The sequence below is a fragment of the Bactrocera neohumeralis genome, unplaced genomic scaffold, assembly GCF_024586455.1.
Source record: "Bactrocera neohumeralis isolate Rockhampton unplaced genomic scaffold, APGP_CSIRO_Bneo_wtdbg2-racon-allhic-juicebox.fasta_v2 cluster11, whole genome shotgun sequence".
NCBI lineage: Eukaryota > Metazoa > Arthropoda > Insecta > Diptera > Tephritidae > Bactrocera > Bactrocera neohumeralis.
The window spans coordinates 11,437,282-11,454,397 of record NW_026089624.1 but is presented as its reverse complement, the minus strand read 5'-3'; the positions used below and the strand labels follow the sequence as shown (position 1 = coordinate 11,454,397).

Sequence of the window (17,116 nt, the reverse complement as noted above, 5' to 3'; positions counted from 1 at the left end):
ATAAACCCAATAAATACAGAACAAGAGAACAAGGAAACATTAAAAAGATAAAAAATAGGAAACGGAATAGTGGGACTATTTTCCGAAGTATTTGAAGCGGATTACCATAATATGCAGAAATTACTCATTAAAATTTTTGATCAAGATAGGAATTTAAAAATTGTAAAATGCATAAAAACAGGCTCGGAAATAGAAGAAGAAGAGGAATTACGTAAGCAAATATCACTTTACCATACAAAAGAATTTATGCATAGTGGTAAACGTATAATTCACTAAAAGATAAAATTTTCCCTTAATTTAAGGAACATATTCAATTACTAATAAACAACTACCAAAAATGCCAACAAATCAAATATGATAGGCATCCAATAAAACAAAAAATTTCAATTATTAGAAATCCATGAAAATAAAAATGAAATAGTTCACATAGATATTTTTCATTTCAAATCAATCCTTTGTAACAGCATTAGATAGGCTCACAAAATTAGCGATAGCCTATAAAACAACAAATAGAAACTGGCCCGCAAAGAAAGCGATAATGTTTGACCATTTTTCGAAATTCGGTAAACCAAAAAAGTCGTTATGGGTAACGAATTTAAGGCAGAACGATTATTGGCATACCTTCGGGATGAAGGATTACAGGTTCATCTCATAAAACCAAATAGTTATACGGAAATGCGGCGATAAGAGATTGCACTCAACCTTGTTGGAAAAACTAACAGGAAATTAGGACTCTGATCTTACAAAAGAGATGAGAATGCAGGTCGTTGTAGGAAATTATAACGATCGGTACCATTCTACCATTAAATGCACATCCCGAATGGCAAGAGGTCTTCCAACGTTTTGAAGATGCAAATGTAAACGTTCAAAAGAAACATTATAAACAAAAGGAGCAAAGAGAGGGAATGCTATGTAGAAACAAAAGAAGAAGGTTCAAAAAATAATTACAAAAGAGTTTGGCATTAAGATCAACCGTATTACCGAATTGAACAGAACGTTCATCCGACGAATACAAAAAACAATGAAATTGGCAAATATTGAAATCGAAAACGTTCTTCAAAGGTATCTTTGGTACAACGGTTGATGAATTCAGCCTCCATGATGAAATATCCCCAAATGGGTTGAGGCTGATCCACTTCGCCGGGGCCCCAAATATGGTTATCTGTAGTAATCGATTCCGGCACAGGAAAATTCACCAAGCCAGGTGTCTCCGGATCGAAACGTCACCAACCCGATCGATTATGTTGCGATAGACGGAATACACGTCTCCAGCGTTTTAGACGTGCGTACGCTCCGATGTCCTAACATACACTCAGACTTGTTGCAGCCAAGATATGCACCCGCCTCTGTGCATCAAAAACCGAACATCTACATGCACAAGGAACGTTCGTCGTCGAAAAGCTGTAATCACAAAAGACAGCCGAACGATTTTCTACTCGACTTGTACTCCTGCTCTCTGAGAGCACTCGTCAGCAACTCGGTGTAAGAGAACTGTGGGACGGCATTTCAAACTCCTTAAGTACAGATGCAAGCGAAATCATTGGTTTTCGAAAAACCAAAGAAACTGCTTGTACGATGAGGAATGTCGTGTCGCAGTGCAGAGAAACAGACTGTCTACATCGCAACAAGATACCAAAAGTTGAAGAGGGAAGCGAAACGCATTCTTCTCTACTGGCGTAGACGCCGCTTATGCGATTATAGGCAAGTTAACAACAGCCTTAGTATTTTCTTCTTTTCGCTACGTGGCGCCAATTGGAGATTCCAAGCCAAAAGACAGTGGCTACGCTGGCTAGGTTATGTTGTCCGAAGGGACGAAAACACACCAGCTCTCAAAGTATTCGACGCAGTACCCGCCGGTGGAAGCAGAGGCAGAGGAAGAGGAAGACCTGCACTCCGCTCGAAGGACCAGATGAAGAAGGACCTGGCTTCGCTTGGAATCTCCAATTGGTGCCACGTAACGAAAAGAAGAAATGACTAACGCTTTTGTTAACTCGACTTTAACCGCCTAAGCGGCGAATACGCCAGTAAAGAAGAAGAAGATACGCTGTTCAGGCGTTAGTCTTTCCATGATGAAATGCTAAACAATACAAAAATAACATGACCGCGTGACACAGCTCACGCGTCATCTGTCAAAAAAAGGCTATTGAAAAATACCTACAGAATTCCTTCAGTTTTATACAAAATTATTAAAATTATTTTTTCTTTGTATGAGCTCCATAAACTATTTTTATTCATATTAAATTATGGTGCTGTAGTACTTAAATAATCCATCTCTACTATGTTATTAGTTCGTTGATGATCCTCAACATCTTTTCTAATCTTCTATCTTTGCAATTTAGCTTACTGAAAACAATATTTTATACCAAGAATTTCAGCTTTTTTATATAGAACTTTAAAATCGCTTCTTCTTCTACATCGTCATAGATTCAACAATAGTCGGAGTCTTTTCCAGAGTCTTATTGTAGGGTGGTGCCCGTTTTAACTTTAGTGATCTTAAAGCTGCATGGCTATATGTACATATAGATACATATATTCCTTTTGGTGAACATTGTCAGAATGAGTGAACATTGAATTATGAGTTTTTCTTCGATGGGCAATGATTTTTTCATTTTTATGAGCAAGCTGCACATTACAATTTTGTAGCTTACCATCGTACTTGACATTAAGTTTACTGAATATACTTTTTATTTAATTTATAGTTTATGCGTGTAATTAATGTATTTGTGTCACAAATATAATTCTCTATATATAATTTAATCTTAATGTTATAAAACTTTCAAGTTCATATATGTATGAACAACAGTGGTCTGGTAGATGGAAGGTGATTTTGGTATTTAGTTTAGCAGAAAGGACACCACTCCCCACTCGGTTTTCTAGTTTTGATCCATCCATACAGATGCATAACCCCACGCCCTTGTTAAATCACCCTTTTAATACTCCTCTCTGGATAAGCTGGCAATATTGAAAATCGGATTTAGTTTCAACTCTGTATGATTTAGAAAATCCGTCTTAATGGGAAGAAACGGGAACTCTTTAAATTTCATAGAATGGACCTTATTTCTAAAAGGAAGAGTTCCCTCAGTCTAAGAGCTGGCCCAGCTTTCAATTTTATATAGAACATATTCGATGGTAGTAAATGTAGATAGATAGATATTTATTTATTTCATGCACAATAAATATGCAGAAAACAAGAGAAAAAAAAAACAGCACTAGCTCGAGGCCATCAGCTGGTTTTACAAAAGAATACTAATTTACATTTCGTTTATGGATTACAAATATTATACAGTTAAGGTTAACTAAATTAAATGAGATAGGTTGCATGAGGCTATAAAACTAGATATCTTGCTTATGTTAAGTGCTGCAGTGTCGGAAAGAAGTTGTGATGGAACAGTCAAGCCAAAAATCCGTTGCCTTTGAATAGAAAATCGAGGGCAGATGCCCAAGATATGCTTCACAGATGTGCTCATTGCCCCGCACACGTTGCATAATGATACTCCATGACTAAGAAGATGTCCGTGAGTGATCTGCGTGTGGCCCAAACGAAGTCTTGTGAAAACGAGAATGTTTGACTGTTTAGCATCCGAAAGAAAAGTAGGGCTAATTTTTGTTGGATTAATATCTGCATAATGGTGAACATATTCTTTCCACTTTAGTAAGGATTTATTGTTAATATACTGCCGTACATGCCTCGACAAATCGGCCTTTTCAAAAGTGTCAAAACAGATAACTGGGTCATTATGAAGACTCTTCGCAACAGAGTCAGCTAGTTCATTGCCTTGGATGCCACAATGGCCAGGAATCCACATCAATTTAATTTCGTTTTTGTGTTTAATTAGCAAATCCCTGGTGTGGGTTACTAGAACGCTGTCCTTTTTGAATTTCCAGAGGGCATCAATGGCAGACCGACTGTCAGTACAAATGCAGAAATTGCCCTGGGTTTTCGATGCAATTAAGGCGGCTTGATAGATAGCAAAGATTTCACTGGTGTAGATGGAGCAATGATTAGGCAGGATACCTTTTCTTAAAACATCAAGGTTTTCAGAGACTACTGCAAATGAGGTTGAAAATTTGGTTTTCGAACCATCGGTAAAAATAAAGTTGAATGCTTTTTGACTTAGCTCAGCTTTATAATCCAGAAAATTTTGCGCGTAAAGTTGTGGACAGGTGTTTTACTTCTGAAATGTTTGTAAACGGGTTTCAATTGATAAGTCTGACAGCAGCCAAGGCGGGTAGTTTGGATACACTTTCCGAGTTGGTTTAACTGATACATTTAATTTCTTGGCAGTGATCAGTACACGGTGTATCGCTGAGAGCCGCTTTGGAAGATACTTTCGATTGGAAGCTTTAAGTATTTCGTCAAAGATGTGGCTGTTATTGCAGCATAAAATTTTGTATATAAGGCTTGCAGTCATGTATTCGATTCTCTCATTTATGCTAGGGAGTCCAGATTCAGTTAGCATATTGTCGACGGGGGTGGTGGTGAAGGCCCGTAAGCTTTTCCGCACCGCTGCGTAATATGGAGCACAGAGAAGATTTAAAGTGCTTTTAGCACAGGTTCCATAGATTGGCAGCGCGTAGTCAATTACAGTTTAAAATAATGCTTTAACAATATTACAAAGTGTAGTAGTATGAACAAATGATTTTTTAGACGAAAAATATTTCATAATATTGAGGCGTTTGATAAGTTTATTTCTAATATAATTACAGTGAAACCTAAAAGTTTATTTACAATCAAATAAAACGCCTAATATTTTCAAACTGCTGACATTGCTTACATACACATTGTTATGACATAGTTTTATATTTGGGCAGCATTTTTTCCGCCAGATATACAAGGTATTGCACTTCTCATATGATATAATCGCTCCTGACTGAGCCGACCAGACAGTAATGTCATTAAGGACTTTACAAAAAATCGCCTGAACCGTTTCAAGGCTGTCCTCTTTAGTATATATTAAAACGTCATCAGCATAAATCCCGTAACTTACTTTGTACTTATCTATAATTTGACTTATTTCGTCAAATGCAATAATAAATAACACTACCGAAAGAGGAGAACCTTGAGGAATCCCATTTTGCAAATCATATATCTCGGATGAAACGCCATTTACTCTGACTATAAATTTTCTATTCGTTAGAAAGTTTTTGACAAAGTTATACATTCTGCCACCCACTTTCCACTTTCTTAGTTGCCTTAAAACTACGTGTGCTCCAATGCGGTCAAAAGCCTTTTGGAAGTCAAGGGAAGGAGCTGTGATGTGTTTTTTACTGGATAAAGCATTCGAACAGAAATGATCGAAAGTTAATAGGGAATCGATGGTACTATGACCGCTTTTAAACCCAACTTGAGTAGAGCTTAACAATTTGTTTCTAGAAGCAAACCACATCAACCTGTGGGCAATTATTTTCTCCAGAACTTTACTATTATATACAAGTAGGGATATGGGCGGAAAACTTGATATATTATCCACTGGTTTGTTTGGCTTGTGGATGGGAGATACAAAAGCGCACTTCCAACTTTGAGGAAAAATACCAGATGAAAAAATGCTGTTATATAGGTTTATCAGCCTCATTTTAAATGAATCGGGGAGATTTTTGATCATTACGTAAGTAATGCGGTCGTGTCCTGGAGAGGAGCCCTTAACCCTGTTAACGAAATTGTTAAATTCCTCCTTCGTGATTGGATTATCAATTTCTTTTGCAGATAGAAGGAGATTAGGAGGGGGAAATATATTTCGCTTAACAGGCGAGTTTTGTCAGCTACAAAAGTTTGAGAAAAATTTGTATCGTTTGAATAACCAGACCAGTCCTTAGCAAACAAATTTGCAGCTTCCTTAGCAGATGGTGAGGGGTTATTGCCTGCCCTTGCTTGAGAAAATTTGTGATTGGTCGCTGGAGACTTTTGGGTTTGAAGGTGATTTATGAATGATAGTTGATGAATTGGTGCTAGAATTCTCCTTGTTCTCATTAATTACCGTTTGTGAGTAACCGGTACTTGGTGCAGTAGTATTAGCACGTGCGTGCACGTGAGACGAAAGCACAGTGGCGTGGGAAATTATGGGGTTAGCTGGGGGTAATGTGACTTGCTTTAGATATATATTTTTGGCTTCCTTCATCGAGCATTTATTTCTGGTTTTTATAGTTAAAATTTCTTTAGCTTGCTTAAACCTTTTACACTCACTTGAGGATGACGGATGTGGCTCAGAACAATTAGCACACATAACTCGAGTGCAGTCGTTTGGGTGATGGGGAGGAAAGGAGCATGTTACACTTGTCGGACTAGTTTTGCACCAGTTTGCGGTGTGCCCTAGCAATTGGCACGATCTGCACCTCATAGGGTTGGGAATAGGGAGTACATTCCTTACCTTACCTTTACGGAGTGCCACGAAATGTCTATTTTGCTGGGGAGTTTGTATGAGTCGAAGGACAGGAGAACAACCCCACTGGGAGTTGCCTTATCGTCAACTACTTTGTTGAATTTATGTATTGAAGTAACGCCTTGGCTGCTTAATTCTTTTACAATTTCCTCATCACTTACTTTATTGAGGTAAGGAGCATATATTGTTCCCTTTGTTGTGTTCAGCGAGGCATGAAATGAAAATTTGACAGAGCATGTACACCATGTAGTTGCGTAGTAGCCAGAAATTTTTGGGCAATTTTTATATCTTTTACTAGAAGCAGAAAGTTTCCGTCTCTAAGCTCAGATATGGAAATAACATCTTTGCTGATAATTTGTATGGCTTTGTGCACCGCAAAACATGAGAAGTCTGAAATTTTTTTATTAACATCATCACATGCTAGAATAAGAAATTTTGGGTCTGCCACAACGACGTTTGGTAGTTCGGGGAAAGTATTAATAGGCGAACCATTAGAAAGTTTTTTCTTTTTGCGTGGGTAATCGTTTGCAAGTAGTGCAAAACGATTCACCCTACTAGCACTTGCCCCTAGGGGCATTTCACAATTTGAACAAACTCACCAAGCCTGAATAAAAAATATTCAGTGAATGATAAATATGAAGCAAAGCTTTACACTAATCAACGAATAGAGGCAAAAGAGAATAACGGAACTGAGACCGCACTGAAATCACTATGATAGCGAACTTAACACGACCAAACACTTTGAGTGCTAGACGCTGACTGGTAGTAAATGTAAAATTACGTTATGTGCCTGGCTTGGCGTTGTTCCGAGAGCTCCATTGATGCAAATACTAGCTGCTCTTTAAGTGCTTTTCTTACGTCTTACGGCGTATTTCTTTTCCGTTATTGGCTACCATACCAATATACCGTAAGTCAAAACCGGTTTTACCACTGCTGCGTAGAGCCAGTAAGCTACTCGAGGCGTTAATCCTCATTTGAGCACCTCCATTCTTTTACACGTGTAAAGTGCTGTAGCTGCCTTCTTTCAGAATTCATTTAATAATATCGTCGCAATTTCTGGCATATTGTTGTTCAGAAATCTGAACAGTTCTTAAAGGCTACAATTGCAGATAAGATATTTTTGTAAATCTGTATAGAAACAAATATAATGTTACAAATATTTATGTTCATTTTTGCCAGCGCATACGATTCTAGTCTCAAACGTAGATATGTATTTACAAATACCCATTTCTATCAACAGTGTAATAAATGTTCATTTCGGGTATATTGATTAGAAACTGTAGTATTTAATGTATGCAATGTAAAGGATCGCAAATGATCCTAAACTAATATTAGATAAGAAATAGTTTGTATGCCGTTGAGAACACTTACAGTGGACCAATAAAGTTTACATACACCTAATTCCATTAATTTTTGTGGTTTTTTTCTATCCATTTCAAGATATGTATATTTAACATTAAACATATCATATCAAAATATTTTTTTTTTACACAAATAAAAAAAATTAAAGTTAAAGCTTAAAATGAGCATAATGTATATCAAAAAAGTTTACGTACACTTATGATTGTTTACATAAAACAAAAGTAATTACAATACTTTTAACGGGTTTTGGCCTACATTTTGTTGCTATTAGTGTCCCTAGACATCGTTGTATGCTCCCCACTCAATTTCTAGTATTATTTCCGGATGTTTTGACCCATTAAGTCCATGATCCAGCATTTTGGCCTTATTTTGATGAAATTCGATGTTTTCGAATACGGTTTTCCAAAAAGTTACAGATATTTTGAATAGGATTAATGTCTAGTGATTGCGGGACCTATGGAGTTATTTTTATTTCCATAACAACCATTCATGTACAAGATAAGACATGTATTTTGGGTCGGTATCCTGTTGGAAATTGGTTTTGCTGCTATTAACAGTCGATTTAAGCACACTTAAAATTTAAATTTTTTTCCTAAAATGTTCAGATACATATGCTTATCCATGTTTTCACTAATAAAGTCCAAATGTCCAACTCTAGATGCAACCATACACCCGCAAACCATAACATTACCCCCACAGTGCTCTACCATTGGCAATACATTTTGTCCTTGCGACTCTTCATTGATCTTTCTCCACACTTTTCGTGATCTATTCGAACCAAATTTATTAAATTTTGAATCGTCGGTGAACACAATGTTTTCCCATAACCAATACGGTTTGTTTAAATATTGTTTAGCAAACGCCGACATTTTCTTTTTATTAACCTTATATATGTATGGCTGACGACGGCTGATGATAACCAGAACTCTTCAACAAATTCCTTACTGTTTGGGGATTTATTTTTTTGTGTACATTTCAAAAATGTATAAGCATATGTATCTGAGCATTTTAAGAAAAAGGTTTAAATTTTAAGTGTGCTTAAATCAGCTGTTAATAGCAGCCATTTCTATTTACCACAGGATAACGACCCAAAACACACAACTTATCTTGTACGTGAATGGTTGTTATGGAAATAAAAATAACTCCATAGGTCCCGCAATCGCTAGACATTAATCCTATTCAAAATATCTGTAACTTTTTGGAAAACCATATTCGAAAACATCGAATTTCATCAAAATAAGGCCAAAATGCTGGATCATGGACTTAATGGGTCAAAACATCCGGAAATAATACTAGAAATTGAGTGGGGAGCATACAACGATGTAGCAATAGCAACAAAATGTAGGCCAAAACCCGTTAAAAGTATTGTAATTACTTTTGTTTTATGTAAACAATCATAAGTGTACGTAAACTTTTTTGATATAAATTATGCTCATTTTAAGCTTTAACTTAATTTTTTTTATTTGTGTAAAAAAAAAAATATTTTGATATGCTATATTTAATGCTAAATACACATATCATGAAATGGATAGAAAAAAACCACAAAATTTATCCATTTTGAAACAAATAAACGTGTCGAAATTTAATAGAACTGGGTGTATGTAAACTTTATTGGTCCACTGTATGTATGTTTAAGATATGAGTACATACTGTCGGTATGTACAGTAGATTAGTATTAAGATATGTGTATGTACTCTGCATGTGGTGCATACAGTAATTAGTATAAGAAAATCTATAAATAAAGGAGCTCTGGGCAACCAGAGCTGCGTACTGTTTTAATCTTAAACCCTTCGCGTCGTTTTTACTTTACAATTGTGTTTCCTAATAAACCACACTACCTCTGTCTTGCTAGCATTAAAGTTCAGTTCGCACGATACAGTCCATCGATTAATATCATTTTATATTGTGTATATAAGTTTAGCGAGGGTACTCGGATTTCAGATAAGTGGAGATGACACGCCTTCTTGGGATGTACCCTTTCAGACAGATCTGCACATATCCTTCAAGCTCCCAGCGTTGAAATTATTGACCTTCCGAGAGGCTCAGAGATGCTCATTAAGGCCGCTCAGTATGGTCATATGCTGGATGCTGTTGAGACCTCCTTTTATATCTAGAAAAGCTATAAAAGTATTATTTCTATCCATAGATTTTTCGAGCTCTGCTACCACTGAACTTGGTGCTGTTTCTGTGAATTTTCCCTTAGAACACGCGCTTAGAATGATCATAGCATAGATGCTATTGAAAGCGTCTCCTACATATACCTAGGAAAATTAGTAGGGTGTTCTCTCCATAGATTTTTCGATCTCTGTTAACACTGAGCTTGGTGCAATTTCTATAGATTTTCCCTTAGAACACGCATGCTGCGAAAATGCCATTTTTCTGGGTTTAGGTTGCTTCTTATGTGTAAGAGGGCTTAATTCCTCCCCTACTACGAGTTATTGGACAAGCCATATCTAATGCTTATCGGCAGGAGTTTGTGGACTGTTTAACGAGGATACTCAGGTGTACTTTATTCCTTAACTTTCTATCTTGTCTACATTTTCTTTAATTATACATTCAATGTAGCGGTGATCCGAAGAAAAGTGTTTTTCAAGAGTTCTCCGTATTAATTTTTTGATATGAGTATCTAATATTTTCCGCTGGTTTCTTGTTATGAATGTTGTCATATTACCTCTGTTACAAAACAAAAGCCTAGTACCCGTTAAGTAGTTAAAGAGCAACTCACCCCTTTGGAGCGCTATTACACGAAGCAACTTTTGTTGCGGCAACTCTTGGTTTATAGGCGAGGGGGCGACGAGGAGAGGGGAATCGCGCCGAGTTTCCAGTGTTCAGCAACTCGCTTTGTGTTCTTTCTTTCGTAGTACATAGTTGCATTTGCGTATCTTTTTTTGAAATTAATATTTTGAATATATTTAAAAAATTTAACTTCATCTTTTGGTAAGTAATTTGCAAATATGTATGCAAATATACATAATATAATATAAATATTTTAGAAAATGGAGTATTACGAAAAAATCGAATTAATTAAAGATATTGTGAAATGTATGGATGAAGCCATACAAATTGATTTAGACGATAGTAAAAATGATGATATATCTTTGTTTTAATAAATAAAATGTATTTCTTAATTGACAGAGCTGATTAATATAAGTGATAGAGTGGCCCAAAAACCTATAAGGAAAACGATACGACAATGGGTTAAAGTAAAGTGAAAGGGAATGAGAAAAAAACTCGAACAGAGTTGCGCAACACAAGTTACCCGTGTGAAGGTAATGGGCGACAGCAAAAGAGAATCGCCCGAGAATTAGCAACAAAAGTTGCTTCATGTAATAGCTCTCTTGGTTGATATCCGATCTGCTCCATACTGTGTGGTGCGAATTTGATTCGCATCCGAATATAATCAATCACTTGAAAGATTTACTGTCCCGTACCAGTTCTTTTTCAGTTCCGATGGCAAATAGCATGTCATCAGTTGCTAGTGCTTTTTTAGTTTTTTATTAGCCATTGTACATGTCCAAATTTGCCATAAATTATAACCTGATGTCCTCAATCCGCAAACATGCTCTCCATTAGGGTGGATCGGTTCCGGACTTTTTTCTATTCGGGATTTCTAATAGTGCGGAAAAGTTGCCTTAGTACTTCCTGATTCCAATGCAACTTTTTGTTTTGAGATCGGATTGCATCTTCAACCCCAACTCCGGCCTTGAAATTTCGGAAATTCGCCTTAAATCGTGAAATTGTCTACCTAGCGCCTGAAATACGTATCTCATCGAACCGTTCCCGAGATACGAGCGAAAATGCGGCGCGCCACAGCGCAAGGTGAAAATCGGCTTGCGGCCACACTGCTTGACGTTGATTTCGCCGAGTGCTATCACTCAGATTCATTCACCTACGCCAAAGGACACGTTCGGATAGGTCTCCACATAAATATTTTTTCATCGAGTTCCTTCACTCTTGTCGGTGATTTCGCCGCGTTCTATCACTTACATTCATTTCCCTGCGCCATACGACACGTTCGGACTGGTCTCCACATAAATATTTTTTCATCGAGTTCCTTCACTCTTGTCGTTGATTTCGCCGAGTGCTATCACTTATATTCTCTCAACAGAACACAGAACTCAAAATGTCTGTATCTAAATTTAAATTTAGACAGAAATGTCCTGTGTATGGCATATATCCGTACAATCTCTCTGAGTCCCAGTTACCTACTTACCAGGATGTTCTTTTGTGTTATCAGTTTCACACACCAGAGTTGTACAAATGCTCACCACATACCATAAGAAATTTCTGACTCTTAAACAAATGTTTTTAAGGAACCCAATAGGTTTGAGCTCTAAAAGAGACGACTTTGTCTCTTCTGCCGGAAAATTATTTGACATCGCTGCTTGTAAATGCATTTATTTTTCTTCTTGCACTTGTCCAAAGGAAAGGAAAGTTCCTATCAATGAACAACCAGAATTGGTCGCATTGGAAGTGTTGATCTACCTGAAACAAAAAAGATTACAAAGAAAAATGAACGTAAAGAAGAGCTTTCAAAACGTCATTCAACATCAACACTTACCAGAAAAGTATCAGCTAGAACACGTGACCCTTCAGATCAGCCAGACTCTCATACAGAAGACAACAATGTAGGTGCGTCGCACATAGATTCTTCCAAAAACGATGCTGATGATGAATTTTCTCTTCCATCCTCTAAAACCAAACAAAACAGACTAGTATTAGAACACACTGCTTTATCTGTCCAAAGATTTGGAGTAAGTTATAGAGCAGCGGCCTTGATTGTTTCATCTGCTTTTCTGGATGCCAAAAAAACAGGTTTGATGACAAAGGATCCGGCTAGCTTTGTCACTGACAAATGCAAGATTAGTCGGGCAAAAAAAAAGTGTTGGAGTTAAGCTCCAAAACACCGAAAGTATTGACTCTGTATATGGGCTGTATTTTGACGGCCGCAAAGTACTACCGCGACACTGTCAAAGAGGAACATATTTCTCTTATAGCGGAACCTGGTTGTCATTACTTTGGCCACGTCACCTCTCCTTCCGGGTCAGCTGAGGATGAGACGCAAGCTATGTGGCAACATTTACAAGACAATTCAGTTGATGTGGAACATCTAGAAGTTGTCGATGCTGATGGCACCAACACGAACACAGGTTGAAAAGGTGGAATCATTCGGAAACTAGAAGAAAGAATGGGTAGGTCATTACAGTGGGTTGTTTGTCTTCTACATTTCAACGAACTTCCATTTCGTGCTCTTTTCGAACACATAGATGGTGTCTCAAAGAGTCCAAATACATTCTCTGGCGACATAGGTAAACTGCTCCCTGATTGTGAGAAGTTGCCTGTTGTCAAATTTGAAAGTTTTCCATCCTGCCAATTACCTTCTGAGGTTATTAATCCGACCCAACTTAGCACAAACCAAGCTTATCTCTATAAAATATCAGAAGCTGTTATTTCCGGTCAATGTTCCTCAGATTTAGCGTCGATGCATCCAGGTAACATGTGCAAATCTCGCTGGCTCACCAGTGCAAATAGAATTCTGAGATTATACATTTCTACTGACAAACCAACAAAAGAAATAAAGATTTTGGTCAAGGACATACTTACAGTTTACTCACCTTTGTGGTTCTCAATAAGATTCAACAGTTCAATCAAAGATGGCTCGCGCCATCTCTATGCTGTAACTCAAAGGTCGAGATACTTACCTGCTAAACTGCGCAAGGTTATCGCTTCATCCATTCAACAGAATGCTTTCTTTGCTCTTCCAGAAAACATTCTCCTTAGTATGGTGACTGACGAACGGATAGAAGTCAGAAAGTTGGCCCTTGACCGTCTTCTGGCAGCCAGAGAAGCAGAGTCTGACACTGTAAATCTAAGGGTTAGATGTAATAAAGTGCCAAAGCTGAATTTCAAAGCTAATAATTATTACGATATGATTACCTGGAAGACTATTACCTTGACTGTTCCACCAGTTCTTTGTTCAGTTTCTAACGAAGAACTCATAAAAGGGCTGTCGGGAGACACTGCAGAGGTATGGAAATTTAGTGAATTCCCCTCTCACACCGTGGAAGTCGAGAGAACCGGCAAACTGGTGACAGAGGCATCTTCTAAAGTTATTGGCCTCCAATCTCGTGATCGTTTTATACGCTCTATACTTTAATCTAGGCAACAAGTGCCAAAGTTTAGTACAAAATCTGATTTTATCAATAAATTTGGCACAGATTCAGACTAAAACAAGCCTGGCATATGGTTGGTTGGTTGGGTTGAGCTTGGGATGAACCCGAAGAGCAGCCACTTTCACGCGATGGGTTCTGGGTGACCAATACAGGTTAGCTGAGAGCTGCAACAATTTTCACCTTGCGCTGTGGCGCGCCGCCTTTTCGCTCGTATCTCGGGAACGGTTCGTCCTACGGCCATGATCACATATGCCATTTCGGTAGCAAATGACGTGACAAATAACTTTTGTTTTATACGTTTTGCCATGAGATGCGTATTTCAGGCGCTAGGTAGACAATTTCACGATTTTAGGCGAATTTCCGAAATTTCAAGGCCGGAGTTGGGGTTGAAGAATCTCAAAATAAAAAGTTGCATTGGAATCAGGAAGTACTAAGGCAACTTTTCCGCATTATTAGAAATCCCGAATCGAAAAAAGTCCGGAATCGACCCACCCTACTCTCCATAAACCCAATACTCCTGATTGAGGACGAAATCAGGCTACGCCATGCGGTTAGCTAGGGATAGTGAATCTAATTTGCAATGGTGAAGATTAATTTGAAGAAGACCCGTTAATTATTGTCTTATTTGCATCTTATTGAGAGTCGCTCAGAAGCTCACTCTCAGTTAGTCTGTCTGCATTCTCAAACCCCGAAGAACAATCATCTTGTTCAGTGTTTCCTACGTCGCTAGAGGTCTCCATGGGATCTTCAACGAGATCGTCTATTGCGGCCTTGTACAGTTGGATCGATCGCTCGTCATCACAAGATATCATCTTGATTTAGCTCAGGTACCATCCGGCATATGTGCATGACGGTAGCGAAACTGCATTACTTAATAGTGCCTCCAACGCTATATTAAACACCGCAGCTTGCACCCATTTGCATTGGGCTATGGTCTTTTGCCTTACGGATCAACCTCTTCAAATGACCTCTGCCGCTTGTCTGCCACTGCGGGCGGTTCAAGTATAAAATTTGGCAGGATTGCTCTCTCACACTCAGTGGATACTTGAAGCTCCTTCGTTAGCCCCTCCCAGATAGACGATAACGAGAAACGGCATACCATGCCTTCGCTGGGTATTAAGCGGCCATTATACGGCAAACGCACTCCTAACAGCAGCACTTTTTGCATCTCCTCCTCTCACTACTTAGCAGCCAAACTTTGGCTTCAGGGTTTGAAACCGGCTACCGCTGGTGCTGTTGCTTTCCTGGAGCTAGCATTGGCTTCAACTCCCTTGTTGGTTTGAGCCTTACCTCTAAAACCAAGTTTCGCTTCCGTCTTTGCCCTGGCCGTTCTTGAACTCGAAGGAAACGCTGTTCGCTTCTGGGAATAATTAGCTCCCTTCGGCTTTTATACTGGAGATCCGGACTCCTTTAAGTACATATTTTTTATTGTTTTGGCTAACATTTTAGACCCAGGAGTGTAAGGGAAAGTATGTCCGCTTGCACATGGCCTCCGCTACGCATGTAAGGATATTTTAATCCCTAAGCACCGTTCGAGACCCCAGGCACGGGTCGCTTGACACCTTGATTCAGTCCTGTCTGTAAAATCAACCATACTAAGACTCCCTAACTGGATGCTGTACTATTTGGGAGCAACGAAACCCAGGAAGTATATATATTTAAATACTGAGGCACATGCTTACTTAGACATAGCTAAATGACTTTATTTTAATACCATTATTTACATTGGTATGTATTTCATCTAATTTACGTTATTAATAGTATCGTATCAAATAATAGAGTCAAAAATTGCGAAACAGAGACATACTTCTGGTTGTCATTCATAGTTATGGACATAATAACGCCATTGAACTCTTAATAACATTCTCCTTCTTGTAACTGGATTAGAACAGGGATCTTAGAATGTGCCTCTTGCACTTGTGTGTCACATATAGTGCCGCGAACAATATCATTTACACCACCTCGCAAAATACGAAAGTTAACATCACTGTAATCCAACTGTCCATACAAATAGATTGGCAGATTATTACTCATCACCCATACTCCTTGCTCTTCTTCTTGGTCTACTTTCAAATCATTGGGAAATTGTATCAGTTTTTGTCCTCTACTTAACAACATCGCCAAATTGCCACGCACATATGGCTTAGTGGTATCCCAACAAGCTACATTATCCCGATGAACCTGCGTATAAAACATTATCCCATTGCGTGCAATACCTGCTGCAGATGACTGTCCAAGATCTCCGCGATCGCCAACTTCAACGAAGTATTTTGATAGTTTTTGAGCGCTTGTTGGCCATAGTTTTTCGTCACGCAACAATCTGGTCGAAATAGCAAATTCCTTCAAAAAATAAATATAAAATCAGTAATTTAGTATCAAAAAAGTAAACCGTATATATTTTTACCTTAAAACTCGCCATTGGATGGAAATATAATATGCGATCACCACACGAAGACGTTGCTTGATTCGAAAGGCTCATGCCAAAAACGCCATCCAACCATTGAAAATTTAATCCATAAACATTAAAATCGGATGCTATAGGGTTGGGATTGAAGTTGTAATTAGTTACACGCCAACTAATATTTTTAGACAAACTGTATACGACAATACCAAAGCGCCACACATCTGTTACATAAATGTAGGCATCTTCGCACTGATTGTCTTGAATATCGGCCAAAATATTCGAATGCAAAGAATCTTCTTTTACTTGGTCCGTCGGCAGCGTAAAGCTTACAATCATTTTATCGGTAGCTAAATCAAAAGCCACAATTTTTGGTGGACAAATCTGGTTTAATTTAACTGTTGCATTAACTATGCCCGAATCAATAACCCACAAGCGACCACAAGAGTCTATTGAGGAACGATATACCGAAATAAGTTTACCACAGTTAAGTTCCTTGACACTGCTATGGACGCTCCAATCTGGATAGGGGCGTAAGGCTGGACTGCGTTCTTTGGGCGGATACGGCAAATAGTTGAGACTTGATGGTACTCCGTCCTTCCAACGAGGTGTGGTAATAAACATACGGTCACGATAAACATCAATGCCCAATGGCAAATTATTTTCTGGAACAAAATCGCTAAAAAATAGGACAAAACAAGTAAAGAAGTCCTGAGTTTTAGTGTAACCAATTGTATTATATTCCCAAAATTTGCAAGTATCAAAGCCGGATAAATACATTCAGGTGTTGACAAAACAAAAAT

At 38.1% G+C, this 17,116-nt stretch overlaps 2 protein-coding genes across 2 annotated transcripts in view; both read right to left on the bottom strand.

Moving 5' to 3' along the window:
- Positions 1 to 3,132: 3,132 nt before the first annotated feature.
- Positions 3,133 to 4,169, bottom strand: LOC126765994 (uncharacterized; the record flags this gene model as incomplete). Its single annotated transcript, XM_050483712.1, has 1 exon — positions 3,133 to 4,169. A coding segment is annotated over one exon (873 nt), but the record flags the coding sequence as incomplete, so codon positions are not given.
- Positions 4,170 to 15,587: 11,418 nt separating this feature from the next.
- The window catches only part of LOC126765923 (protein yellow), a 14,975-nt gene continuing 13,446 nt past the window's right edge, over positions 15,588 to 17,116 (bottom strand). Inside the window, exons 2-3 of the mRNA XM_050483635.1 lie at positions 16,317 to 16,992; positions 15,588 to 16,252 (exon numbers count right to left, since the gene is read on the bottom strand). Coding sequence (XP_050339592.1) covers positions 15,767 to 16,252; positions 16,317 to 16,992 — 1,162 coding nt within the window. The 3' untranslated portion in view covers positions 15,588 to 15,766. The remainder of the gene's footprint in view (positions 16,253 to 16,316; positions 16,993 to 17,116) is intronic.